The sequence below is a fragment of the Oncorhynchus kisutch genome, linkage group LG15 (genome assembly GCF_002021735.2).
Source record: "Oncorhynchus kisutch isolate 150728-3 linkage group LG15, Okis_V2, whole genome shotgun sequence".
NCBI classification, from domain to species: domain Eukaryota; kingdom Metazoa; phylum Chordata; class Actinopteri; order Salmoniformes; family Salmonidae; genus Oncorhynchus; species Oncorhynchus kisutch.
Genome location: NC_034188.2, coordinates 18,477,387 through 18,500,723, shown reverse-complemented (window position 1 = coordinate 18,500,723; position 23,337 = coordinate 18,477,387). Strand labels below are relative to the sequence as shown.

Sequence of the window (23,337 nt, the reverse complement as noted above, 5' to 3'; positions counted from 1 at the left end):
TTAGTACTTTAGCCCTAGTTCCCTATAGTTTGTACTTTAGCCCTAGTTCACCATATTTGATGCTTTAGTGTTTGTTCTTCACTGGTTGCCCTTTTGTTGTGGCAACACGTCACAAATCTTGCTGCTGTGATTGCACACTGTGGTATTTCACCCAATAGATATGGGAGTTTATCAAAATTGGATTTGTTTTTCAAAATCTTTGTTTGTCTGTGTAATCTAAGGGAAATAATGTGTCTCTAATATGGTCATATATTTGGCAGGAGGTTTTCTGTCTCTGACCCCTGCTGGCTGTGCTACTGATATCTGTTATCTCTGTTAGCTAGCTAGCTCCTCTTGTGCTGCCTTTGGAAATGGGTCAGTTTTATGTTGGCCGCAGCCTATAGGGGAGAGTGGGGTAAGTTGAGCCATTTTCTACATTCAGCATCACCCCGTCAAGGGAAATATAGTTTTCTTTCTAACAAAGATATCTACATATATTTCACAAAGTTGTGTATCATTGGGAATTAGCAGAAGTCATTAAACATTTCAATCTTTATTACACAATTCAGCACAATCACAATCACTGTTTTGTTTTTTAATAATTTTAAGCATCTTTTAACACAGGTTTAACACCAAACAACTTTTAACATAGGCCAGGCCCTGTTGTTACCTCATATCCCAGCAATAATGCCTTGCATTACGCCTGGGACGAAAACACTTCAATTTGCTCAACTTGTCAATGGCTCAACCATTGGCTCAAATTACCCCAAGGCCAACATGTTAACTATATTAGCCCACACAGATACTGTTTAAGAATGCACATTCATGCTAGCTTTAGGATCTCATATTGAAGCGTATTGAGACCCCAACTGATGTATAGAACAATCTTAAAATGATCTACTTTAGTTTAGATACAAGCATCATGAAACCTCTAACACAATACATTCATTTGACTTTTTTAACCTGACTTGCTTACACTTTTTCCATGTGGTTTCTTCCTTCACAGACTCCATGAAATTATAACCTCTTGAATATGGTTTCCAGGAAACAATGGTCCTTCAACTTACCACTTTGGATCAACTTACCCCTTTGGATCAACTTATCCCTTTGGATCAACTTACCCCTTTGGATCAACTTACCCCTTTGGCTCAACTTACCCCTTTGGCTCAACTTACCCCTTTGGCTCAACTTAACCCTTTGGATCAACTTACCCCTTTGGATCAACTTACCCCACTCTCCCATACCTACCTTCCCATTGTAACCAGGTCAGGCAGCTCACACCAACACTCACCTAGCTACTAATGACTCAATGACCTGTGTACATGGCGGCGTTAACATCACATGAGGACAGGACATCCACCACTGGTCTGGGGGAATTAATGAATGCATGAATTACTACCTAAGAAATCATATTTCTACCGCAGTGTCATCCACGAAAAGAGACATTTATCATGTCTTATCTATTGAAATGAATGAGTGAGAAGGTATTGAGGGTCTCGACTCTAGAGGTTGAGATTAACTGTATCCTTGCGTACTCAACTTCTTAGTGCCTTTCCATAAATCCAAAGCCCCAATCATCCTTTATGTGTGTGTGTGCAGCTATTAAAAAACCACAGGATAAAGACAAACACGTAGTTTTGGTGTGGATGATTCAAGAAGGGGGCTACAGTATATGAAGAGGGGGCTACAGTATATGAAGAGGGAGCTACAGTATATGAAGAGGGGGCTACAGTATATGAAGAGGGAGCTACAGTATATGAAGAGGGGGCTACAGTATATGAAGAGGGAGCTACAGTATATGAAGAGGGGGCTACAGTATATGAAGAGGGGGCTACAGTATATGAAGAGGGAGCTACAGTATATGAAGAGGGGGATACAGTATATGAAGAGGGGGCTACAGTATATGAAGAGGGGGCTACAGTATATGAAGAGGGAGCTACAGTATATGAAGAGGGGGCTACAGTATATGAAGAGGGAGCTACAGTATATGAAGAGGGGATACAGTATATGAAGAGGGTGGATACAGTATATGAAGAGGGGGCTACAGTATATGAAGAGGGTGGATACAGTATATGAAGATGGTGCTACAGTATATGAAGAGGGTGGATACAGAATATGAAGATGGTGCTACAGTATATGAAGAGGGTGGATAGAGTATATGAAGAGGGGGCTACAGTATAAGAAGAGGGGGATACAGTGTATGAAGAGGGGAATACAGTATATGAAGAGGGGAATACAGTATATGAAGAGGGGATACAGTATATGAAGAGGGGGATACAGTATATGAAGAGGGGGCTACAGTATATTTAGAGGGGGATACAGTATATGAAGAGGCGGGATACAGTATATGAAGAGGGGGATACAGTATATGAAGAGGGGGGTTACAGTATATAAAGAGGGGAGCTACAGTATATTTAGAGGGGGCTACATTATATTTAGAGGGGGGGATACAGAATATAAAGAGGGGAGCTACAGTATATTTAGAGGGGGATACAGTATATGAAGAGGCGGGATACAGTATATGAAGAGGGGGATAGAGTATATTTAGAGGGGGATACAGTATATGAAGAGGCGGGATACAGTATATGAAGAGGGGGATAGAGTATATTTAGAGGGGGATACAGTATATGAAGAGGGTGGATACAGTATATGAAGAGGGGGCTACAGTATATTTAGAGGGGGATACAGTATATGAAGAGGCGGGATACAGTATATGAAGAGGGGGATAGAGTATATTTAGGGAGGGGGATACAGTATATGAAGAGGGGAGCTACAGTATATTTAGAGGGGGATACAGTATATGAAGAGGGGGGGATACAGTATATAAAGAGGGGGGGGCTACAGTATATGAAGAGGGGGGCTACAGTATATGAAGAGGGGGTATACAGTATATAAAGATGGGGGCTGCAGTATATGAAGAGGGGGGCTACAGTATATTTAGAGGGGGGGATACAGTATATGAAGAGGGGGGGCTACAGTATATGAAGAGGGGGGGATACAGTATATAAAGATGGGGGCTACAGTATATTTAGAGGGGGGATACAGTATATTTAGAGGGGGGATACAGTATATTTAGAGGAGGGAATACAGTATATGAAGAGGGGGGCTACAGTATATTTAGAGGGGAGGATACAGTATATTTAGAGGAGGGAATACAGTATATAAAGAGGGGAGCTACAGTATATTTAGAGGGGAGCTACAGTATATTTAGAGGGGGGATACAGGATATGAAGAGGGGGATACAGGATATGAAGAGGGGGATACAGTATATGAAGAGGGGTTGGGATACAGGATATGAAGTGTGGAGCTACAGTATATTTAGAGTGGGGCTACAGTATATGAAGAGGGGGATACAGTATATGAAGAGGGGGGATACAGTATATGAAGAGGGGGGGATACAGTATATGAAGAGGGGGGTGGATACAGTATATGAAGAGGGGGGAGATACAGTATATGAAGAGGGGGGGATAGAGTATATGAAGAGGGTGATACAGTATATTTAGGGAGGGGGATACAGTATATGAAGAGGGGAGCTACAGTATATTTAGAGGGGGATACAGTATATGAAGAGGGGGCGCTACAGTATATTTAGAGGGGGGGATACAGTATATTTAGAGGGGAGCTACAGTATATTTAGAGGGTGGATACAGTATATGAAGAGGGGGGCTACAGTATATTTAGGGAGGGGGGTACAGTATATGATGAGGGGAGCTACAGTATATTTAGAGGGGGATACAGTATATGAAGAGGGGGGGCTACAGTATATTTAGAGGGGGGAATACAGTATATAAAGAGGGGAGCTACAGTATATTTAGAGGGGGGATACAGTATATTTATTGGGGGGGATACAGTATATTTAGAGGGGAGCTACAGTATATTTAGAGGGGGGATACAGTATATGAAGAGGGGGGGGGGGGGGCTACAGTTTATTTAGAGGGGGGGATACAGTGAATGAAGATGGGGGATACAGTATATGAAGAGGGGATACAGTATAATAATAGGGGGATACAGTATATGAAGAGGGGGGATACAGTATATGAAGAGAGGGGGATACAGTATTTGAAGAGGCGGGCTACAGTATATGAAGAGGGGATACAGTATAATAATAGGGGGATACAGTATATGAAGAGGGGACACAGTATAATAATAGGGGGATACAGTATATGAAGAGGGGGGATACAGGATATGAAGAGGGGGGGATACAGTATTTGAAGAGGCGGGCTACAGTATATGAAGAGGGGATACAGTATAATAATAGGGGGCTACAGTATATTTAGAGGGGGGATACAGTATATGAATAGGGGGGATACAGGATATGAAGAGGGTGGATACAGTATATTAAGAGGGGGCTACAGTATAAGAAAAGGTGGATACAGTATATGAGGTCGGAATTTCTCCTTCATCTGTCCTGTAGTTGGTCAGGTAGCCATGAACATTAACACCCACACATAACTCCTACATTAACACCTCCCCCTCAATTATCATATTGCCACTTTGCATCTATAGTTCCTTAACAACCCCACTGTAGATATCAAATTACCAGGAAAAATGATTGGTATGCAACACTAGATTAACAGGAAGACTGATTGGTATGCTTCACTAGGTTAACAGGAAGAATGATTGGTATGCCTCACTAGGTTAACAGGAAGACTGATTGGTATGCAACACTAGATTAACAGGAAGACTGATTGGTATGCTTCACTAGGTTAACAGGAAGAATGATTGGTATGCAACACTAGATTAACAGGAAGAATGATTGGTATGCTTCACTAGGTTAACAGGAAGAATGATTGGTATGCAACACTAGATTAACAGGAAGACTGATTGGTATGCTTCACTAGGTTAACAGGAAGAATGATTGGTATGCAACACTAGATTAACAGGAAGACTGATTGGTATGCTACACTAGATTAACAGGAAGACTGATTGGTATGCTACACTAGATTAACAGGAAGACTGATTGGTATGCAACACTAGATTAACAGGGAGACTGATTGGTATGCAACACTAGATTAACAGAAAGACTGATTGGTATGCAACACTAGATTAACAGGAAGACTGATTGGTATGCTACACTAGATTAACAGGAAGACTGATTGGTATGCTACACTAGATTAACAGGAAGTCTGATTGGTATGCTATGCTAGGCCAAAGCTAATGTTACGTGGAGCAGGTCTGTAGCCTCTGGTTAGTTAGATGGCCAGGAGACTGAGGACCTGTTATCTGGTTAGTTAGATGGTCAGGAGACAGAGGACCTGTCGTCTGGTTAGTTAGATGGCCAGGAGACTGAGGACCTGTTATCTGGTTAGTTAGATGGTCAGGAGACTGAGGAGCTGTCGTCTGGTTAGTTAGATGGTCAGGAGACTGAGGACCTGTTATCTGGTTAGTTAGATGGTCAGGAGACAGAGGACGTGTTATCTGGTTAGTTAGATGGTCAGGAGACAGAGGACGTGTTATCTGGTCAGTTAGATGGTCAGGAGACTGAGGACCTGTTATCTGGTTAGTTAGATGGTCAGGAGACTTAGGACCTGTTATCTGGTTAGTTAGATGGTCAGGAGACTGAGGACCTGTTATCTGGTCAGGAGACTGAGGACCTGTTATCTGGTCAGTTAGATGGTCAGGAGACTGAGGACCTGTTATCTGGTCAGTTAGATGGTCAGGAGACTGAGGACCTGTTATCTGGTCAGGAGACTGAGGACCTGTTATCTGGTCAGGGTGTTTTGCTTCTCCACTCTAATCGGACCTCCCCTGAAACGTTAAGCATGTGACACTGGGTAATAGATTAGGCCAATTCATGTCTTATTTTGACGGAGAGTGTACTAGAATACACCCCCCAACACACACATCTTTCATAGATTCTTTAGTCGTTCAGCAGGCACTCTTACCTAGTACGACCTACGATAAGTGCATTCAAGTAAGGTTACTGAAACCATAGCATAGTAAAGTGAAACTATAAAACCTTCAAGAAAGTGTTCATATCCAAGAATTAAAGACCACCTCAGATGTAAAATACCAAGTGTCACAACTAATCATGTTGATGTTACTAGACAACTATGTTTAAGTAAGAATGGTGTTGTTCATCTTAAAGCCACTTCTCCAATCAGCTGTAGATTAAGATCTACTGTGTTCAGCACTATTCCCTGGAGAAATTATGTGATGAGATGTATCTATGTCCCTCTCCTCTCTTCTGATCCAGAGTGACTTACTGTAAGTGCATTCAAAAAAGATAGCTGAAACAACCACATTATATAATCCAAAAACGTATTTCTGTTCTTGTACCTTGGTACCAGGGTTGTTTTATGTGGGCCACTGGTTGTACTTTTTGACACTCACTGTTAGTAGGTTTTGACGGACAGTATTTCTGTCTTCCTCGTCACCTTTGTTTCTCTTCAGTGTTTCTCCCTCAGTGTCTCCTCCTCCTGTCTCAGTCTCCTCCTCCTGTCTCAGTGTCTCCTCCTCCTGTCTCAGTGTCTCCTCCTCCTCCTGTCTCAGTAGCTCCTCCTCCTCCTGTCCCAGTGTCTCCTCCTCCTCCTCCTGTTTCAGTTGCTCCTCCTCCTCCTGTCTCAGTGTCTCCTCCTCCTCCTGTTTCAGTAGCTCCTCCTCCTCCTCCTGTCTCAGTGTCTCCTCCTGTCTCAGTGTCTCCTCCTCCTCATCCTCCTCCTCCTCCTGTCTCAGTAGCTCCTCCTCCTGTTTCAGTAGCTCCTCCTCCTCCTGTCTCAGTGTCTCCTCCTCCTCATCCTCCTGTCTCAGTGTCTCCTCCTCCTGTCTCAGTAGCTCATCCTCCTGCGTCAGTGTCTCCTCCTCCTCCTGTCTCAGTAGCTCCTTCTCCTCCTGTCTCAATGTCTCTTCCTCCTCCTGTTTCAGTAGCTCCTCGTCCTCCTCCTGTCTCAGTGTCTCCTCCTCCTCCTCCTGCCTCAGTGTTTCCTCCTCCTGTCTCAGTAGCTCCTCCTCCTCATCCTCCTGTCTCAGTGTCTCCTTCTCCTCCTGTCTCAGTAGCTCCTCCTCCTGTCTCAGTGTCTCCTCCTCCTCCTGTTTCAGTACCTCCTCCTCCTCCTGTTTCAGTAGCTCCTCCTCCTCCTGTCTCAGTGTCTCCTCCTCCTCCTGTTTCAGTAGCTCCTCCTCCTCATCCTCCTGTCTCAGTAGCTCCTCCTCCTCCTGTCTCAGTGTCTCATCCTCCTCCTCCTGCCTCAGTGTCTCCTCCTCCTCCTGTCTCAGTAGCTCCTTCTCCTCCTCCTGTCTCAATGTCTCTTCCTCCTCCTGTTTCAGTAGCTCCTCGTCCTCCTCCTGCCTCAGTGTCTCCTCCTCCTGTCTCAGTGTCTCATCCTCCTCCTCCTGCCTCAGTGTCTCCTCCTCCTCCTGTCTCAGTAGCTCCTTCTCCTCCTCCTGTCTCAATGTCTCTTCCTCCTCCTGTTTCAGTAGCTCCTCGTCCTCCTCCTGCCTCAGTGTCTCCTCCTCCTGTCTCAGTAGCTCCTCCTCCTCCTCCTGTCTCAGTGTCTCCTCCTCCTCCTGTTCCAGTAGCTCCTCCTCCTCCTTTCTCAGTGTCTCCTCCTTCTCCTGTTTCAGTAGCTCCTCCTCCTCCTGTCTCAGTAGCTCCTCCTGTCTCAGTGTCTCCTCCTCCTGTCTCAGTGTCTCCTCCTCCTCCTCCTGTCTCAGTGTCTCCTCCTCCTCCTCCTGTCTCAGTGTCTCCTCCTCCTCCTGTCTCAGTAGCTCCTCCTCCTCCTGTCTCAGTGTCTCCTCCTCCTCATCCTCCTGTCTCAGTGTCTCCTCCTCCTCCTGTTTCAGTAGCTCCTCCTCCTCATCCTCCTGTCTCAGTAGCTCCTCCTCCTCCTGTCTCAGTGTCTCATCCTCCTCCTCCTGCCTCAGTGTCTCCTCCTCCTCCTGTCTCAGTAGCTCCTTCTCCTCCTCCTGTCTCAATGTCTCTTCCTCCTCCTGTTTCAGTAGATCCTCGTCCTCCTCCTGCCTCAGTGTCTCCTCCTCCTGTCTCAGTAGCTCCTCCTCCTCCTCCTGTCTCAGTGTCTCCTCCTCCTCCTGTTTCAGTAGCTCCTCCTCCTCCTTTCTCAGTGTCTCCTCCTTCTCCTGTTTCAGTAGCTCCTCCTCCTCCTGTCTCAGTAGCTCCTCCTGTCTCAGTGTCTCCTCCTCCTGTCTCAGTGTCTCCTCCTCCTCCTCCTGTCTCAGTGTCTCCTCCTCCTCCTCCTGTCTCAGTGTCTCCTCCTCCTCCTGTCTCAGTAGCTCCTCCTCCTCCTGTCTCAGTGTCTCCTCCTCCTCATCCTCCTGTCTCAGTAGCTCCTCCTCCTCCTGTCTCAGTATCTCCTCCTCCTGTTTCAGTAGCTCCTCCTCCTCCTCCTGTCTCAGTGTCTCCTCCTACTCCTGTCTCACTGTCTCCTCCTCCTCCTGTCTCAGTGTCTCCTCCTCCTCATCGTCCTGTCTCAGTGTATCCTCCTCCTCCTGTCTCAGTGTCTCCTCCTCCTCATCCTCCTGTCTCAGTGTCTCCTCCTCCTCTCTCAGTGTCTCCTCCTCCTGTCTCAGTGTCTCCTCCTCCTCATCCTCTTGTCTCAGTGTCTCTTCCTCCTCCTCCTCCTCTCAGTGTCTCCTCCTCCTGTCTCAGTGTCTCCTCCTCCTCCTCCTCCTCCTCCTCATCCTCCTGTCTCAGTGCCTCCACCTCCTCCTGTCTCGGTAGCTCCTCCTCCTCCTGTCTCATTAGCTCCTCCTCCTCCTGTCTCCTTAGCTCCTCCTCCTCCTACTCCTGTCTCAGTGTCTCCTCCTCCTCATCCTCCTGTCTCAGTATCTCCTATTCCTGTCTCAGTAGCTCCTCCTCCTCCTGTCTCAGTGTCTCCTCCTCCTCATCCTCCTGTCTCAGTAGCTCCTCCTCCTCCTGTCTCAGTATCTCCTCCTCCTGTTTCAGTAGCTCCTCCTCCTCCTCCTGTCTCAGTGTCTCCTCCTACTCCTGTCTCACTGTCTCCTCCTCCTCCTGTCTCAGTGTCTCCTCCTCCTCCTACTCCTGTCTCAGTGTCTTCTCCTCCTCCTGTCTAAGTATCTCCTCCTCCTGTTTCAGTAGCTCCGCCTCCTCCTCCTGTCTCAGTGTCTCCTCCTCTTCCTCCTCCTGTCTCAGTGTCTCCTCCTCCTCCTCCTGTCTCAGTAGCTCCTTCTCCTCCTGTCTCAGTAGCTCCTCCTCCTGTCTCAGTAGCTCCTCCTCATCCTGTCTCATTAGCTCCTCCTGTCTCAGTGTCTCCTCCTCCTCCTGTCTCAGTCTCTCCTCTTCCTCCTCCTGTCTCAGTGTCTCCTCCTCCTCCTGTTTCAGTAGCTCCTCCTCCTCCTGTTTTAGTAGCTCCTCCTCCTCCTGTCTCAGTGTCTCCTCCTCCTCCTGTTTCAGTAGCTCCTCCTCTTGTCTCAGTAGCTCCTCCTCCTCCTGTCTCAGTGTCTCCTCCTCCTCATCATCCTGTCTCAGTAGCTCCTCCTCCTCCTGTCTCAGTGTCTCATCCTCCTGTCTCAGTGTCTCCTCCTCCTGTCTCACTGTCTCCTCCTCCTCCTCCTGCCTCAGTGTCTCCTCCTCCTCCTGTCTCAGTAGCTCCTTCTCCTCCTCCTGTCTCAATGTCTCTTCCTCCTCCTGTTTCAGTAGCTCCTCGTCCTCCTCCTGTCTCAGTGTCTCCTCCTCCTGCCTCAGTGTCTCCTCCTCCTGTCTCAGTAGCTCCTCCTCCTCCTGTCTCAGTGTATCCTCATCCTCCTGTCTCAGTGTATCCTCCTCCTCCTGTCTCAGTGTCTCCTCCTCCTCATCCTCCTGTCTCAGTGTCTCCTCCTCCTCCTGTCTCAGTAGCTCCTCCTCCTCCTGTCTCAGTAGCTCCTCCTCCTCCTGTCTCAGTATCTCCTCCTCCTGTTTCAGTAGCTCCTCCTCCTCCTGTCTCAGTGTCTCCTCCTACTCCTGTCTCAGTAGCTCCTCCTCCTCCTGTCTCAGTATCTCCTCCTCCTGTTTCAGTAGCTCCTCCTCCTCCTGTCTCAGTGTCTCCTCATCCTCATCCTCCTGTCTCAGTGTCTCCTCCTCCTCTCTCAGTGTCTCCTCCTCCTTTCTCAGTGTCTCCTCCTCCTCCTGTCTCAGTGTCTCCTCCTCCTCATCCTCTTGTCTCAGTGTCTCTTCCTCCTGTCTCAGTGTCTCCTCCTCCTGTCTCAGTAGCTCCTCCTCCTCCTGTCTCAGTGTCTCCTCCTCTTGTCTCAGTGTCTGCTCTTCTTGTTAGTCTCTCCTTCTCCTCATCCTCCTGTCTCAGTAGCTCCTCTTCCTCCTGTCTCAGTAGCTCCTCCTCCTGTCTCAGTGTCTCTTCCTCCTGTCTCAGTGTCTCCTCCACCTCCTCCTCTCAGTGTCTCTTCCTCCTGTCTCAGTGTCTCATCCTCCTCCTCCTACTGTCTCAGTGTCTCCTCCTCCTGTCTCAGTGTCTCCTCCTCCTCATCCTCCTGTCTCAGTGCCTCCTCCTCCTGTCTCGGTAGCTCCTCCTCCTCCTGTCTCAGTAGCTCCTCCTCCTCCTGTCTCAGTGTCTCCTCCTCCTCCTGTCTCATTAGCTCCTCCTCCTCCTGTCTCAGTGTCTCCTCCTCCTCCTGTCTCAGTGTCTCCTCCTCCTCCTACTCCTGTCTCAGTGTCTCCTCCTCCTCCTCCTCATCCTCCTGTCTCAGTGCCTCCTCCTCCTGTCTCGGTAGCTCCTCCTCCTCCTGTCTCATTAGCTCCTCCTCCTCCTGTCTCAGTGTCTCCTCCTCCTCCTGTCTCAGTGTCTCCTCCTCCTCATCCTCCTGTCTCAGTGTCTCCTCCTCCTCCTGTCTCAGTATCTCCTCCTCCTGTTTCAGTAGCTCCTCCTCCTCCTCCTGTCTCAGTGTCTCCTCCTCCTCCTGTCTCAGTATCTCCTCCTCCTGTTTCAGTAGCTCCTCCTCCTCCTCCTGTCTCAGTGTCTCCTCCTCCTGTCTCAGTAGCTCCTCCTCCTCCTCCTGTCTCAGTGTCTCCTCCTCCTCCTGTTTCAGTAGCTCCTCCTCCTCCTGTCTCAGTGTCTCCTCCTTCTCCTGTTTCAGTAGCTCCTCCTCCTCCTGTCTCAGTAGCTCCTCCTGTCTCAGTGTCTCCTCCTCCTGTCTCAGTAGCTCCTCCTCCTCCTGTCTCAGTGTCTCCTCCTCTTGTCTCAGTGTCTGCTCTTCTTGTCTCAGTGTCTCCTCCTCTTGTCTCAGTGTCTGCTCTTCTTGTTAGTCTCTCCTTCTCCTCATCCTCCTGTCTCAGTAGCTCCTCTTCCTCCTGTCTCAGTAGCTCCTCCTCCTGTCTCAGTGTCTCCTCCTCTTGTCTCAGTGTCTGCTCTTCTTGTTAGTCTCTCCTTCTCCTCATCCTCCTGTCTCAGTAGCTCCTCTTCCTCCTGTCTCAGTAGCTCCTCCTCCTGTCTCAGTGTCTCTTCCTCCTGTCTCAGTGTCTCCTCCACCTCCTCCTCTCAGTGTCTCTTCCTCCTGTCTCAGTGTCTCATCCTCCTCCTCCTCCTGTCTCAGTGTCTCCTCCTCCTGTCTCAGTGTCTCCTCCTCCTCCTCCTCATCCTCCTGTCTCAGTGCCTCCTCCTCCTGTCTCGGTAGCTCCTCCTCCTCCTGTCTCAGTAGCTCTTCCTCCTCCTGTTTCAGTAGCTCCTCCTCCTCCTCCTGTCTCAGTGTCTCCTCCTCCTCATCCTCTTGTCTCAGTGTCTCTTCCTCCTGTCTCAGTGTCTCCTCCTCCTGTCTCAGTAGCTCCTCCTCCTCTTGTCACAGTGTCTGCTCTTCTTGTTAGTCTCTCCTTCTCCTCATCCTCCTGTCTCAGTGTCTCATCCTCCTCCTCCTCCTGTCTCAGTGTCTCCTCCTCCTGTCTCAGTGCCTCCTCCTCCTCCTGTCTCGTAGCTCCTCCGCCTCCTGTCTCATTAGCTCCTCCTCCTCCTGTCTCAGTGTCTCCTCCTCCTCCTGTCTCATTAGCTCCTCCTCCTCCTGTCTCGGTGTCTCCTCCTCCTCCTGTCTCAGTGTCTCCTCCTCCTCCTACTCCTGTCTCAGTGTCTCCTCCTCCTCATCCTCCTGTCTCAGTGTCTCCTCCTCCTCCTGTTTCAGTAGCTCCTCCTCCTCCTCCTGTCTCACTGTCTCCTCCTCCTCCTGTCTCAGTGTCTCCTCCTCCTCCTACTCCTGTCTCAGTGTCTCCTCCTCCTCATCCTCCTGTCTCAGTGTCTCCTCCTCCTCCTGTTTCAGTAGCTCCTCCTCCTCCTGTCTCAGTGTCTCCTCCTCCTCATCCTCCTGTCTCAGTAGCTCCTCATCCTCCTGTCTCAGTGTCTCCTCCTTCTGTCTCAGTAGCTCCTCCTCCTCTTGTCTCAGTGTCTGCTCTTCTTGTTAGTCTCTCCTTCTCCTCATCCTCCGGTCTCAGTAGCTCCTCTTCCTCCTGTCTCAGTAGCTCCTCCTCCTCCTGTCTCAGTGTCTCTTCCTCCTGTCTCAGTGTCTCATCCTCCTCCTCCTCTTGTCTCAGTGTCTCCTCCTCCTGTCTCAGTGTCTGCTCTTCTTGTTAGTCTCTCGTTCTCCTCATCCTCCTGTCTCAGTAGCTCCTCTTCCTCCTGTCTCAGTAGCTCCTCCTCCTCCTGTCTCAGTGTCTCTTCCTCCTGTCTCAGTGTCTCATCCTCCTCCTCCTCTTGTCTCAGTGTCTCCTCCTCCTGTCTCAGTGTCTCCTCCTCCTCCTCCTCATCCTCCTGTCTCAGTGTCTCCTCCTCCTCATCCTCCTGTCTCAGTGTATCCTCATCCTCCTGTCTCAGTGTATCCTCCTCCTCCTGTCTCAGTGTCTCCTCCTCCTCATCCTCCTGTCTCAGTGTCTCCTCCTCCTCTCTCAGTGTCTCCTCCTCCTTTCTCAGTGTCTCCTCCTCCTCCTGTCTCAGTGTCTCCTCCTCCTCATCCTCTTGTCTCAGTGTCTCTTCCTCCTGTCTCAGTGTCTCCTCCTCCTGTCTCAGTAGCTCCTCCTCCTCTTGTCTCAGTGTCTGCTCTTCTTGTCAGTCTCTCCTTCTCCTCATCCTCCTGTCTCAGTAGCTCCTCTTCCTCTTGTCTCAGTAGCTCCTCCTCCTCCTGTCTCAGTGTCTCTTCCTCCTGTCTCAGTGTCTCATCCTCCTCCTCCTCTTGTCTCAGTGTCTCCTCCTCCTGTCTCAGTGTCTCCTCCTCCTCCTCCTCATCCTCCTGTCTCAGTGCCTCCTCCTCCTCCTGTCTCGGTAGCTCCTCCTCCTCCTGTCTCATTAGCTCCTCCTCCTCCTGTCTCAGTGTCTCCTCCTCCTCCTGTCTCATTAGCTCCTCCTCCTCCTGTCTCGGTGTCTCCTCCTCCTCCTGTCTCAGTAGCTCCTCATCCTCCTGTCTCAGTGTCTCCTCCTCCTGTCTCAGTAGCTCCTCCTCCTCTTGTCTCAGTGTCTGCTCTTCTTGTTAGTCTCTCCTTCTCCTCATCCTCCGGTCTCAGTAGCTCCTCTTCCTCCTGTCTCAGTAGCTCCTCCTCCTCCTGTCTCAGTGTCTCTTCCTCCTGTCTCAGTGTCTCATCCTCCTCCTCCTCTTGTCTCAGTGTCTCCTCCTCCTGTCTCAGTGTCTGCTCTTCTTGTTAGTCTCTCGTTCTCCTCATCCTCCTGTCTCAGTAGCTCCTCTTCCTCCTGTCTCAGTAGCTCCTCCTCCTCCTGTCTCAGTGTCTCTTCCTCCTGTCTCAGTGTCTCATCCTCCTCCTCCTCTTGTCTCAGTGTCTCCTCCTCCTGTCTCAGTGTCTCCTCCTCCTCCTCCTCATCCTCCTGTCTCAGTGTCTCCTCCTCCTCATCCTCTTGTCTCAGTGTCTCCTCCTCCTGTCTCAGTGTCTGCTCTTCTTGTTAGTCTCTCGTTCTCCTCATCCTCCTGTCTCAGTAGCTCCTCTTCCTCCTGTCTCAGTAGCTCCTCCTCCTCCTGTCTCAGTGTCTCTTCCTCCTGTCTCAGTGTCTCATCCTCCTCCTCCTCTTGTCTCAGTGTCTCCTCCTCCTGTCTCAGTGTCTCCTCCTCCTCCTCCTCATCCTCCTGTCTCAGTGTCTCCTCCTCCTCATCCTCCTGTCTCAGTGTATCCTCATCCTCCTGTCTCAGTGTATCCTCCTCCTCCTGTCTCAGTGTCTCCTCCTCCTCATCCTCCTGTCTCAGTGTCTCCTCCTCCTCTTCCTCTTGTCTCAGTGTCTCTTCCTCCTGTCTCAGTGTCTCCTCCTCCTGTCTCAGTAGCTCCTCCTCCTCTTGTCTCAGTGTCTGCTCTTCTTGTCAGTCTCTCCTTCTCCTCATCCTCCTGTCTCAGTAGCTCCTCTTCCTCTTGTCTCAGTAGCTCCTCCTCCTCCTGTCTCAGTGTCTCTTCCTCCTGTCTCAGTGTCTCATCCTCCTCCTCCTCTTGTCTCAGTGTCTCCTCCTCCTGTCTCAGTGTCTCCTCCTCCTCCTCCTCATCCTCCTGTCTCAGTGCCTCCTCCTCCTCCTGTCTCGGTAGCTCCTCCTCCTCCTGTCTCATTAGCTCCTCCTCCTCCTGTCTCAGTGTCTCCTCCTCCTCCTGTCTCATTAGCTCCTCCTCCTCCTGTCTCGGTGTCTCCTCCTCCTCCTGTCTCAGTGTCTCCTCCTCCTCCTACTCCTGTCTCAGTGTCTCCTCCTCCTCATCCTCCTGTCTCAGTGTCTCCTCCTCCTCCTGTCTCAGTATCTCCTCCTCCTGTTTCAGTATCTCCTCCTCCTGTCTCAGTGTCTCCTCCTCCTGTCTCATTAGCTCCTCCTCCTCCTGTCTCAGTGTCTCCTCCTCCTCCTGTCTCAGTGTCTCTTCCTCCTGTCTCAGTGTCTCATCCTCCTCCTCCTCTTGTCTCAGTGTCTCCTCCTCCTGTCTCAGTGTCTCCTCCTCCTCCTCCTCATCCTCCTGTCTCAGTGCCTCCTCCTCCTCCTGTCTCGGTAGCTCCTCCTCCTCCTGTCTCATTAGCTCCTCCTCCTCCTGTCTCAGTGTCTCCTCCTCCTCCTGTCTCATTAGCTCCTCCTCCTCCTGTCTCGGTGTCTCCTCCTCCTCCTGTCTCAGTGTCTCCTCCTCCTCCTACTCCTGTCTCAGTGTCTCCTCCTCCTCATCCTCCTGTCTCAGTGTCTCCTCCTCCTCCTGTCTCAGTATCTCCTCCTCCTGTTTCAGTATCTCCTCCTCCTGTCTCAGTGTCTCTTCCTCCTGTCTCAGTGTCTCCTCCTCCTGTCTCAGTGTCTCCTCCTACTCCTGTCTCACTGTCTCCTCCTACTCCTGTCTCACTGTCTCCTCCTCCTCCTGTCCTCAGTGTCTCCTCCTCCTCATCCTCCTGTCTCAGTGTATCCTCCTCCTCCTGTCTCAGTGTCCCCTCCTCCTCATCCTCCTGTCTCAGTGTCTCCTCCTCCTTTCTCAGTGTCTCCTCCTCCTCCTGTCTCAGTGTCTCCTCCTCCTCATCCTCTTGTCTCAGTGTCTCTTCCTCCTGTCTCAGTGTCTCCTCCTCCTGTCTCAGTGTCTCCTCCTACTCCTGTCTCACTGTGTCCTCCTCCTCCTGTCTCAGTGTCTCCTCCTCCTCCTCCTCCTGTCTCAGTGTCTCCTCCTCCTCCTCCTCCTGTCTCAGTGTCTCCTCCTCCTCAACCTCTTGTCTCAGTGTCTCCTCCTCCTGTCTCAGTGTCTCCTCATCCTCCTGTCTCAGTGTCTCCTCCTCCTCTCTCAGTGTCTCCTCCTCCTTTCTCAGTGTCTCCTCCTCCTCCTGTCTCAGTGTCTCCTCCTCCTCATCCTCCTGTCTCAGTGTATCCTCCTCCTCCTGTCTCAGTGTCTCCTCCTCCTCTCTCAGTGTCTCCTCCTCTTTTCTCAGTGTCTCCTCCTCCTCCTGTCTCAGTGTCTCCTCCTCCTCATCCTCTTGTCTCAGTGTCTCTTCCTCCTGTCTCAGTGTCTCCTCCTACTCCTGTCTCACTGTCTCCTCCTACTCCTGTCTCACTGTGTCCTCCTCCTCCTGTCTCAGTGTCTCCTCCTCCTCATCCTCCTGTCTCAGTGTGTTCTCCTCCTCCTGTCTCAGTGTCTCCTCCTCCTCATCCTCCTGTCTCAGTGTCTCCTCCTCCTCTCTCAGTGTCTCCTTCTCCTTTCTCAGTGTCACCTCCTCCTCCTGTCTCAGTGTCTCCTCCTCCTCATCCTCTTGTCTCAGTGTCTCTTCCTCCTGTCTCAGTGTCTCCTCCTCCTGTCTCAGTAGCTCCTCCTCCTCTTGTCTCAGTGTCTGCTCTTCTTGTTAGTCTCTCCTTCTCCTCATCCTCCTGTCTCAGTAGCTCCTCTTCCTCCTGTCTCAGTAGCTCCTCCTCCTCCTGTCTCAGTGTCTCTTCCTCCTGTCTCAGTGTCTCATCCTCCTCCTCCTCCTGTCTCAGTGTCTCCTCCTCCTGTCTCAGTGCCTCCTCCTCCTCCTGTCTCGGTAGCTCCTCCGCCTCCTGTCTCACTGTGTCCTCCTCCTCCTGTCTCAGTGTCTCCTCCTCCTCCTCCTCCTGTCTCAGTGTCTCCTCCTCCTCCTACTCCGGTCTCAGTGTCTCCTCCTCCTCTTCCTCCTGTCTCAGTGTCTCCTCCTCCTCCTGTCTCAGTATCTCCTCCTCCTGTTTCAGTATCTCCTCCTCCTGTCTCAGTGTCTCCTCCTCCTGTCTCATTAGCTCCTCCTCCTCCTGTCTCAGTGTCTCCTCCTCCTCCTGTCTCAGTGTCTCCTCCTCCTCCTCCTCCTGTCTCAGTGTCTCCTCCTCCTCATCCTCTTGTCTCAGTGTCTCTTCCTCCTGTCTCAGTGTCTCCTCCTCCTGTCTCAGTGTCTCCTCCTACTCCTGTCTCACTGTCTCCTCCTACTCCTGTCTCACTGTCTCCTCCTCCTCCTGTCTCAGTGTCTCCTCCTCCTCATCCTCCTGTCTCAGTGTATCCTCCTCCTCCTGTCTCAGTATCCCCTCCTCCTCATCCTCCTGTCTCAGTGTCTCCTCCTCCTCTCTCAGTGTCTCCTCCTCCTTTCTCAGTGTCTCCTCCTCCTCCTGTCTCAGTGTCTCCTCCTCCTCATCCTCCTGTCTCAGTGTATCCTCCTCCTCCTGTCTCAGTGTCTCCTCCTCCTCTCTCAGTGTCTCCTCCTCTTTTCTCAGTGTCTCCTCCTCCTCCTGTCTCAGTGTCTCCTCCTCCTCATCCTCTTGTCTCAGTGTCTCTTCCTCCTGTCTCAGTGTCTCCTCCTCCTGTCTCAGTGTCTCCTCCTACTCCTGTCTCACTGTGTCCTCCTCCTCCTGTCTCAGTGTCTCCTCCTCCTCATCCTCCTGTCTCAGTGTGTTCTCCTCCTCCTGTCTCAGTGTCTCCTCCTCCTCATCCTCCTGTCTCAGTGTCTCCTCCTCCTCATCCTCCTGTCTCAGTGTATCCTCCTCCTCCTGTCTCAGTGTCTCCTCCTCCTCTCTCAGTGTCTCCTTCTCCTTTCTCAGTGTCACCTCCTCCTCCTGTCTCAGTGTCTCCTCCTCCTCCTCCTCTTGTCTCAGTGTCTGCTCTTCTTGTTAGTCTCTCCTTCTCCTCATCCCCCTGTCTCAGTAGCTCCTCCGCCTCCTGTCTCATTAGCTCCTCCTCCTCCTGTCTCAGTGTCTCCTCCTCCTCCTGTCTCATTAGCTCCTCCTCCTCCTGTCTCGGTGTCTCCTCCTCCTCCTGTCTCAGTGTCTCCTCCTCCTCCTACTCCTGTCTCAGTGTCTCCTCCTCCTCATCCTCCTGTCTCAGTGTCTCCTCCTCCTCCTGTTTCAGTAGCTCCTCCTCCTCCTCCTGTCTCACTGTCTCCTCCTCCTCCTGTCTCAGTGTCTCCTCCTCCTCCTACTCCTGTCTCAGTGTCTCCTCCTCCTCATCCTCCTGTCTCAGTGTCTCCTCCTCCTCCTGTCTCAGTATCTCCTCCTCCTGTTTCAGTAGCTCCTCCTCCTCCTCCTGTCTCAGTATCTCCTACTACTCCTGTCTCACTGTCTCCTCCTCCTCCTGTCTCAGTGTCTCCTCCTCTTCCTCCTCCTGTCTCAGTGTCTCCTCCTCCTCCTGTCTCAGTAGCTCCTCATCCTGTCTCATTAGCTCCTCCTGTCTCAGTGTCTCCTCCTCCTCCTGTCTCAGTCTCTCCTCTTCCTCCTCCTGTCTCAGTGTCTCCTCCTCCTGTCTCAGTAGCTCCTTCTCCTCCTCCTCCTGTCTCAGTGTCTCCTCCTTCTCCTGTTTCAGTAGCTCCTCCTCCTCCTGTCTCAGTAGCTCCTCCTGTCTCAGTGTCTCCTCCTCCTCCTGTCTCAGTGTCTCCTCCTCCTCCTCCTGTCTCAGTGTCTCCTCCTCCTGTCTCAGTGCCTCCTCCTCCTCCTGTCTCGGTAGCTCCTCCGCCTCCTGTCTCATTAGCTCCTCCTCCTCCTGTCTCAGTGTCTCCTCCTCCTCCTGTCTCATTAGCTCCTCCTCCTCCTGTCTCGGTGTCTCCTCCTCCTCCTGTCTCAGTGTCTCCTCCTCCTCCTCCTACTCCTGTCTCAGTGTCTCCTCCTCCTCATCCTCCTGTCTCAGTGTCTCCTCCTCCTCCTGTTTCAGTAGCTCCTCCTCCTCCTCCTGTCTCACTGTCTCCTCCTCCTCCTGTCTCAGTGTCTCCTCCTCCTCCTACTCCTGTCTCAGTGTCTCCTCCTCCTCATCCTCCTGTCTCAGTGTCTCCTCCTCCTCCTGTCTCAGTATCTCCTCCTCCTGTTTCAGTAGCTCCTCCTCCTCCTCCTGTCTCAGTATCTCCTACTACTCCTGTCTCACTGTCTCCTCCTCCTCCTGTCTCAGTAGCTCCTCATCCTGTCTCATTAGCTCCTCCTGTCTCAGTGTCTCCTCCTCCTCCTGTCTCAGTCTCTCCTCTTCCTCCTCCTGTCTCAGTGTCTACTCCTCCTGTCTCAGTGTCTCCTCCTCCTCCTGTTTCAGTAGCTCCTCGTCCTCCTCCTGTCTCAGTGTCTCCTCCTCCTCCTCCTGCCTCAGTGTCTCCTCCTCCTGTCTCAGTAGCTCCTTCTCCTCCTCCTCCTGTCTCAGTGTCTCCTCCTTCTCCTGTTTCAGTAGCTCCTCCTCCTCCTGTCTCAGTAGCTCCTCCTGTCTCAGTGTCTCCTCCTCCTCCTGTCTCAGTGTCTCCTCCTCCTCCTCCTGTCTCAGTGTCTCCTCCTCCTCCTGTCTCAGTAGCTCCTCCTCCTGTTTCAGTAGCTCCTCCTCCTCCTCCTGTCTCAGTGTCTCCTCCTACTCCTGTCTCACTGTCTCCTCCTCCTCCTGTCTCAGTGTCTCCTCCTCCTCATCCTCCTGTCTCAGTGTATCCTCATCCTCCTGTCTCAGTGTATCCTCCTCCTCCTGTCTCAGTGTCTCCTCCTCCTCATCCTCCTGTCTCAGTGTCTCCTCCTCCTCTCTCAGTGTCTCCTCCTCCTTTCTCAGTGTCTCCTCCTCCTCCTGTCTCAGTGTCTCCTCCTCCTCATCCTCTTGTCTCAGTGTCTCTTCCTCCTGTATCAGTGTCTCCTCCTCCTGTCTCAGTAGCTCCTCCTCCTCTTGTCTCAGTGTCTGCTCTTCTTGTTAGTCTCTCCTTCTCCTCATCCTCCTGTCTCAGTAGCTCCTCTTCCTCCTGTCTCAGTAGCTCCTCCTCCTCATCCTCCTGTCTCAGTGTATCCTCCTCCTCCTGTCTCAGTATCCCCTCCTCCTCATCCTCCTCTCTCAGTGTCTCCTCCTCCTTTCTCAGTGTCTCCTCCTCCTCCTGTCTCAGTGTCTCCTCCTCCTCATCCTCCTGTCTCAGTGTATCCTCCTCCTCCTGTCTCAGTGTCTCCTCCTCCTCTCTCAGTGTCTCCTCCTCTTTTCTCAGTGTCTCCTCCTCCTCCTGTCTCAGTGTCTCCTCCTCCTCATCCTCTTGTCTCAGTGTCTCTTCCTCCTGTCTCAGTGTCTCCTCCTCCTGTCTCAGTGTCTCCTCCTACTCCTGTCTCACTGCGTCCTCCTCCTCCTGTCTCAGTGTCTCCTCCTCCTCATCCTCCTGTCTCAGTGTGTTCTCCTCCTCCTGTCTCAGTGTCTCCTCCTCCTCATCCTCCTGTCTCAGTGTCTCCTCCTCCTCATCCTCCTGTCTCAGTGTATCCTCCTCCTCCTGTCTCAGTGTCTCCTCCTCCTCTCTCAGTGTCTCCTTCTCCTTTCTCAGTGTCACCTCCTCCTCCTGTCTCAGTGTCTCCTCCTCCTCCTCCTCTTGTCTCAGTGTCTGCTCTTCTTGTTAGTCTCTCCTTCTCCTCATCCTCCTGTCTCAGTAGCTCCTCTTCCTCCTGTCTCAGTAGCTCCTCCTCCTCCTGTCTCAGTGTCTCTTCCTCCTGTCTCAGTGTCTCATCCTCCTCCTCCTCCTGTCTCAGTGTCTCCTCCTCCTGTCTCAGTGCCTCCTCCTCCTCCTGTCTCGGTAGCTCCTCCGCCTCCTGTCTCATTAGCTCCTCCTCCTCCTGTCTCAGTGTCTCCTCCTCCTCCTGTCTCATTAGCTCCTCCTCCTCCTGTCTCGGTGTCTCCTCCTCCTCCTGTCTCAGTGTCTCCTCCTCCTCCTACTCCTGTCTCAGTGTCTCCTCCTCCTCATCCTCCTGTCTCAGTGTCTCCTCCTCCTCCTGTTTCAGTAGCTCCTCCTCCTCCTCCTGTCTCACTGTCTCCTCCTCCTCCTGTCTCAGTGTCTCCTCCTCCTCCTACTCCTGTCTCAGTGTCTCCTCCTCCTCATCCTCCTGTCTCAGTGTCTCCTCCTCCTCCTGTCTCAGTATCTCCTCCTCCTGTTTCAGTAGCTCCTCCTCCTCCTCCTGTCTCAGTATCTCCTACTACTCCTGTCTCACTGTCTCCTCCTCCTCCTGTCTCAGTGTCTCCTCCTCTTCCTCCTCCTGTCTCAGTGTCTCCTCCTCCTCCTGTCTCAGTAGCTCCTCATCCTGTCTCATTAGCTCCTCCTGTCTCAGTGTCTCCTCCTCCTCCTGTCTCAGTCTCTCCTCTTCCTCCTCCTGTCTCAGTGTCTCCTCCTCCTGTCTCAGTGTCTCCTCCTCCTCCTGTTTCAGTAGCTCCTCGTCCTCCTCCTGTCTCAGTGTCTCCTCCTCCTCCTCCTGCCTCAGTGTCTCCTCCTCCTGTCTCAGTAGCTCCTTCTCCTCCTCCTCCTGTCTCAGTGTCTCCTCCTTCTCCTGTTTCAGTAGCTCCTCCTCCTCCTGTCTCAGTAGCTCCTCCTGTCTCAGTGTCTCCTCCTCCTCCTGTCTCAGTGTCTCCTCCTCCTCCTCCTGTCTCAGTGTCTCCTCCTCCTCCTGTCTCAGTAGCTCCTCCTCCTGTTTCAGTAGCTCCTCCTCCTCCTCCTGTCTCAGTGTCTCCTCCTACTCCTGTCTCACTGTCTCCTCCTCCTCCTGTCTCAGTGTCTCCTCCTCCTCATCCTCCTGTCTCAGTGTATCCTCATCCTCCTGTTCTGTCTGGAACAAAATTTGTGGATTCTACTACACATGAATCAATCAGTGTGACACTACTACACACGAATCAATCAGTGTGACTCTACTACACATGAATCAATCAGTGTGACACTACTACACACGAATCAATCAGTGTGACTCTACTACACATGAATCAATAAGTGTGACTCTACTACACATGAATCAATCAGTGTGATTGTACTACATATGAATCAGTCAGTGTGACTGTACGACACATGAATCAGTCAGTGTGACTCTACGACACATGCATCAGTCAGTGTGACTCTGCTACACATGAATCAGTCAGTGTGACTCTGCTACACATGAATCAATCAGTGTGACTCTACTACACATGAATCAGTCAGTGTGACTCTGCTACACATGAATCAATCAGTGTGACTCTACTACACATGAATCAATCAATGTGACACTACTACACACGAATCAATCAGTGTGACTCTACTACACATGAATCAATCAGTGTGATTGTACTACACATGAATCAGTCAGTGTGACTGTACGACACATGAATCAGTCAGTGTGACTCTACGACACATGAATCAGTCAGTGTGACTCTGCTACACATGAATCAGTCAGTGTGACTCTGCTACACATGAATCAGTCAGTGTGACTCTGCTACACATGAATCAATCAGTGTGACTCTACTACACATGAATCAGTCAGTGTGACTCTGCTACACATGAATCAATCAGTGTGACTCTACTACACATGAATCAATCAGTATGACTCTACTACACATGAATCAATAAGTGTGATTCTACTACACATGAATCAATCAGTCTGATTCTACTACACATGAATCAATCAGTGTGATTGTACTACATATGAATCAATCAGTGTGACTCTACTACACATGAATCAATCAGTGTGACTCTACTACACATTAATCAATCAGTGTGATTCTACTACACATGAATCAATCAGTCTGATTGTACTACACATTAATCAATCAGTGTGATTGTACTTCATATGAATCAATCAGTGTGACTCTACTACACATGAATCAATCAGTGTGACTCTACTACACATTAATCAATCAGTGTGATTCTACTACACATGAATCAATCAGTCTGATTCTACTACACATCAAATAAAATAACATTTTATTTGTCACATGCACCGAATACAACAGGTGTAGACGAGTTAAATAAAGGTCTAAAATTAAAATAGACCTTACAGTGAAATGGTTACTTACAAACCCGAAAGCCCTTAACCAACCATGTGGTTTTAAGAAAATACCTTTAAAAAAGTAAGAGATAAAAATGACAAATAATTAAAAAGCAGCAGTAAAATAACAATAGCGGGGGCAGTATACAGGGGTACCGGTACAGAGTCAATGTGGAGACTATATACAGGGGTACCGGTACAGAGTCAATGTGGAGACTATATACAGGGGTACCGGTACAGAGTCAATGTGGAGGCTATATACAGGGGTACCGGTACAGAGTCAATGTGGAGACTATATACAGGGGGTACCGGTACAGAGTCAATGTGGAGACTATATACAGGGGGTACCGGTACAGAGTCAATGTGGAGGCTATATACAGGGGGTACCGGTACAGAGTCAATGTGGAGACTATATACAGGGGTACCGGTACAGAGTCAATGTGGAGGCTATATACAGGGGTACCGGTACAGAGTCAATGTGGAGACTATATACAGGGGTACCGGTACAGAGTCAATGTGGAGACTATATACAGGGGTACCGGTACAGAGTCAATGTGGAGACTATATACAGGGGTACCGGTACAGAGTCAATGTGGAGACTATATACAGGGGGTACCGGTACAGAGTCAATGTGGAGACTATATACAGGGGTACCGGTACAGAGTCAATGTGGAGACTATATACAGGGGTACCGGTACAGAGTCAATGTGGAGACTATATACAGGGGTACCGGTACAGAGTCAATGTGGAGACTATATACAGGGGTACCGGTACAGAGTCAATGTGGAG

General features: G+C 50.8%; 3 protein-coding genes across 3 annotated transcripts; all 3 read left to right on the top strand.

The window, feature by feature from the left end:
* Positions 1 to 6,452: 6,452 nt before the first annotated feature.
* On the top strand, positions 6,453 to 6,956 carry LOC116353573 (extensin-1-like; the record flags this gene model as incomplete). The annotated part of the gene is made up of 1 exon (XM_031789791.1): positions 6,453 to 6,956. A coding segment is annotated over one exon (504 nt), but the record flags the coding sequence as incomplete, so codon positions are not given.
* A 492-nt stretch (positions 6,957 to 7,448) lies between these two features.
* Positions 7,449 to 8,270, top strand: LOC116353574 (extensin-1-like; the record flags this gene model as incomplete). Its single annotated transcript, XM_031789792.1, has 2 exons — positions 7,449 to 7,743; positions 8,068 to 8,270. Coding segments are annotated over 2 exons (498 nt in total), but the record flags the coding sequence as incomplete, so codon positions are not given.
* Positions 8,271 to 20,552: 12,282 nt separating this feature from the next.
* Positions 20,553 to 21,059, top strand: LOC116353572 (extensin-1-like; the record flags this gene model as incomplete). Its single annotated transcript, XM_031789790.1, has 1 exon — positions 20,553 to 21,059. A coding segment is annotated over one exon (507 nt), but the record flags the coding sequence as incomplete, so codon positions are not given.
* Between the last annotated feature and the right edge of the window lie 2,278 nt (positions 21,060 to 23,337).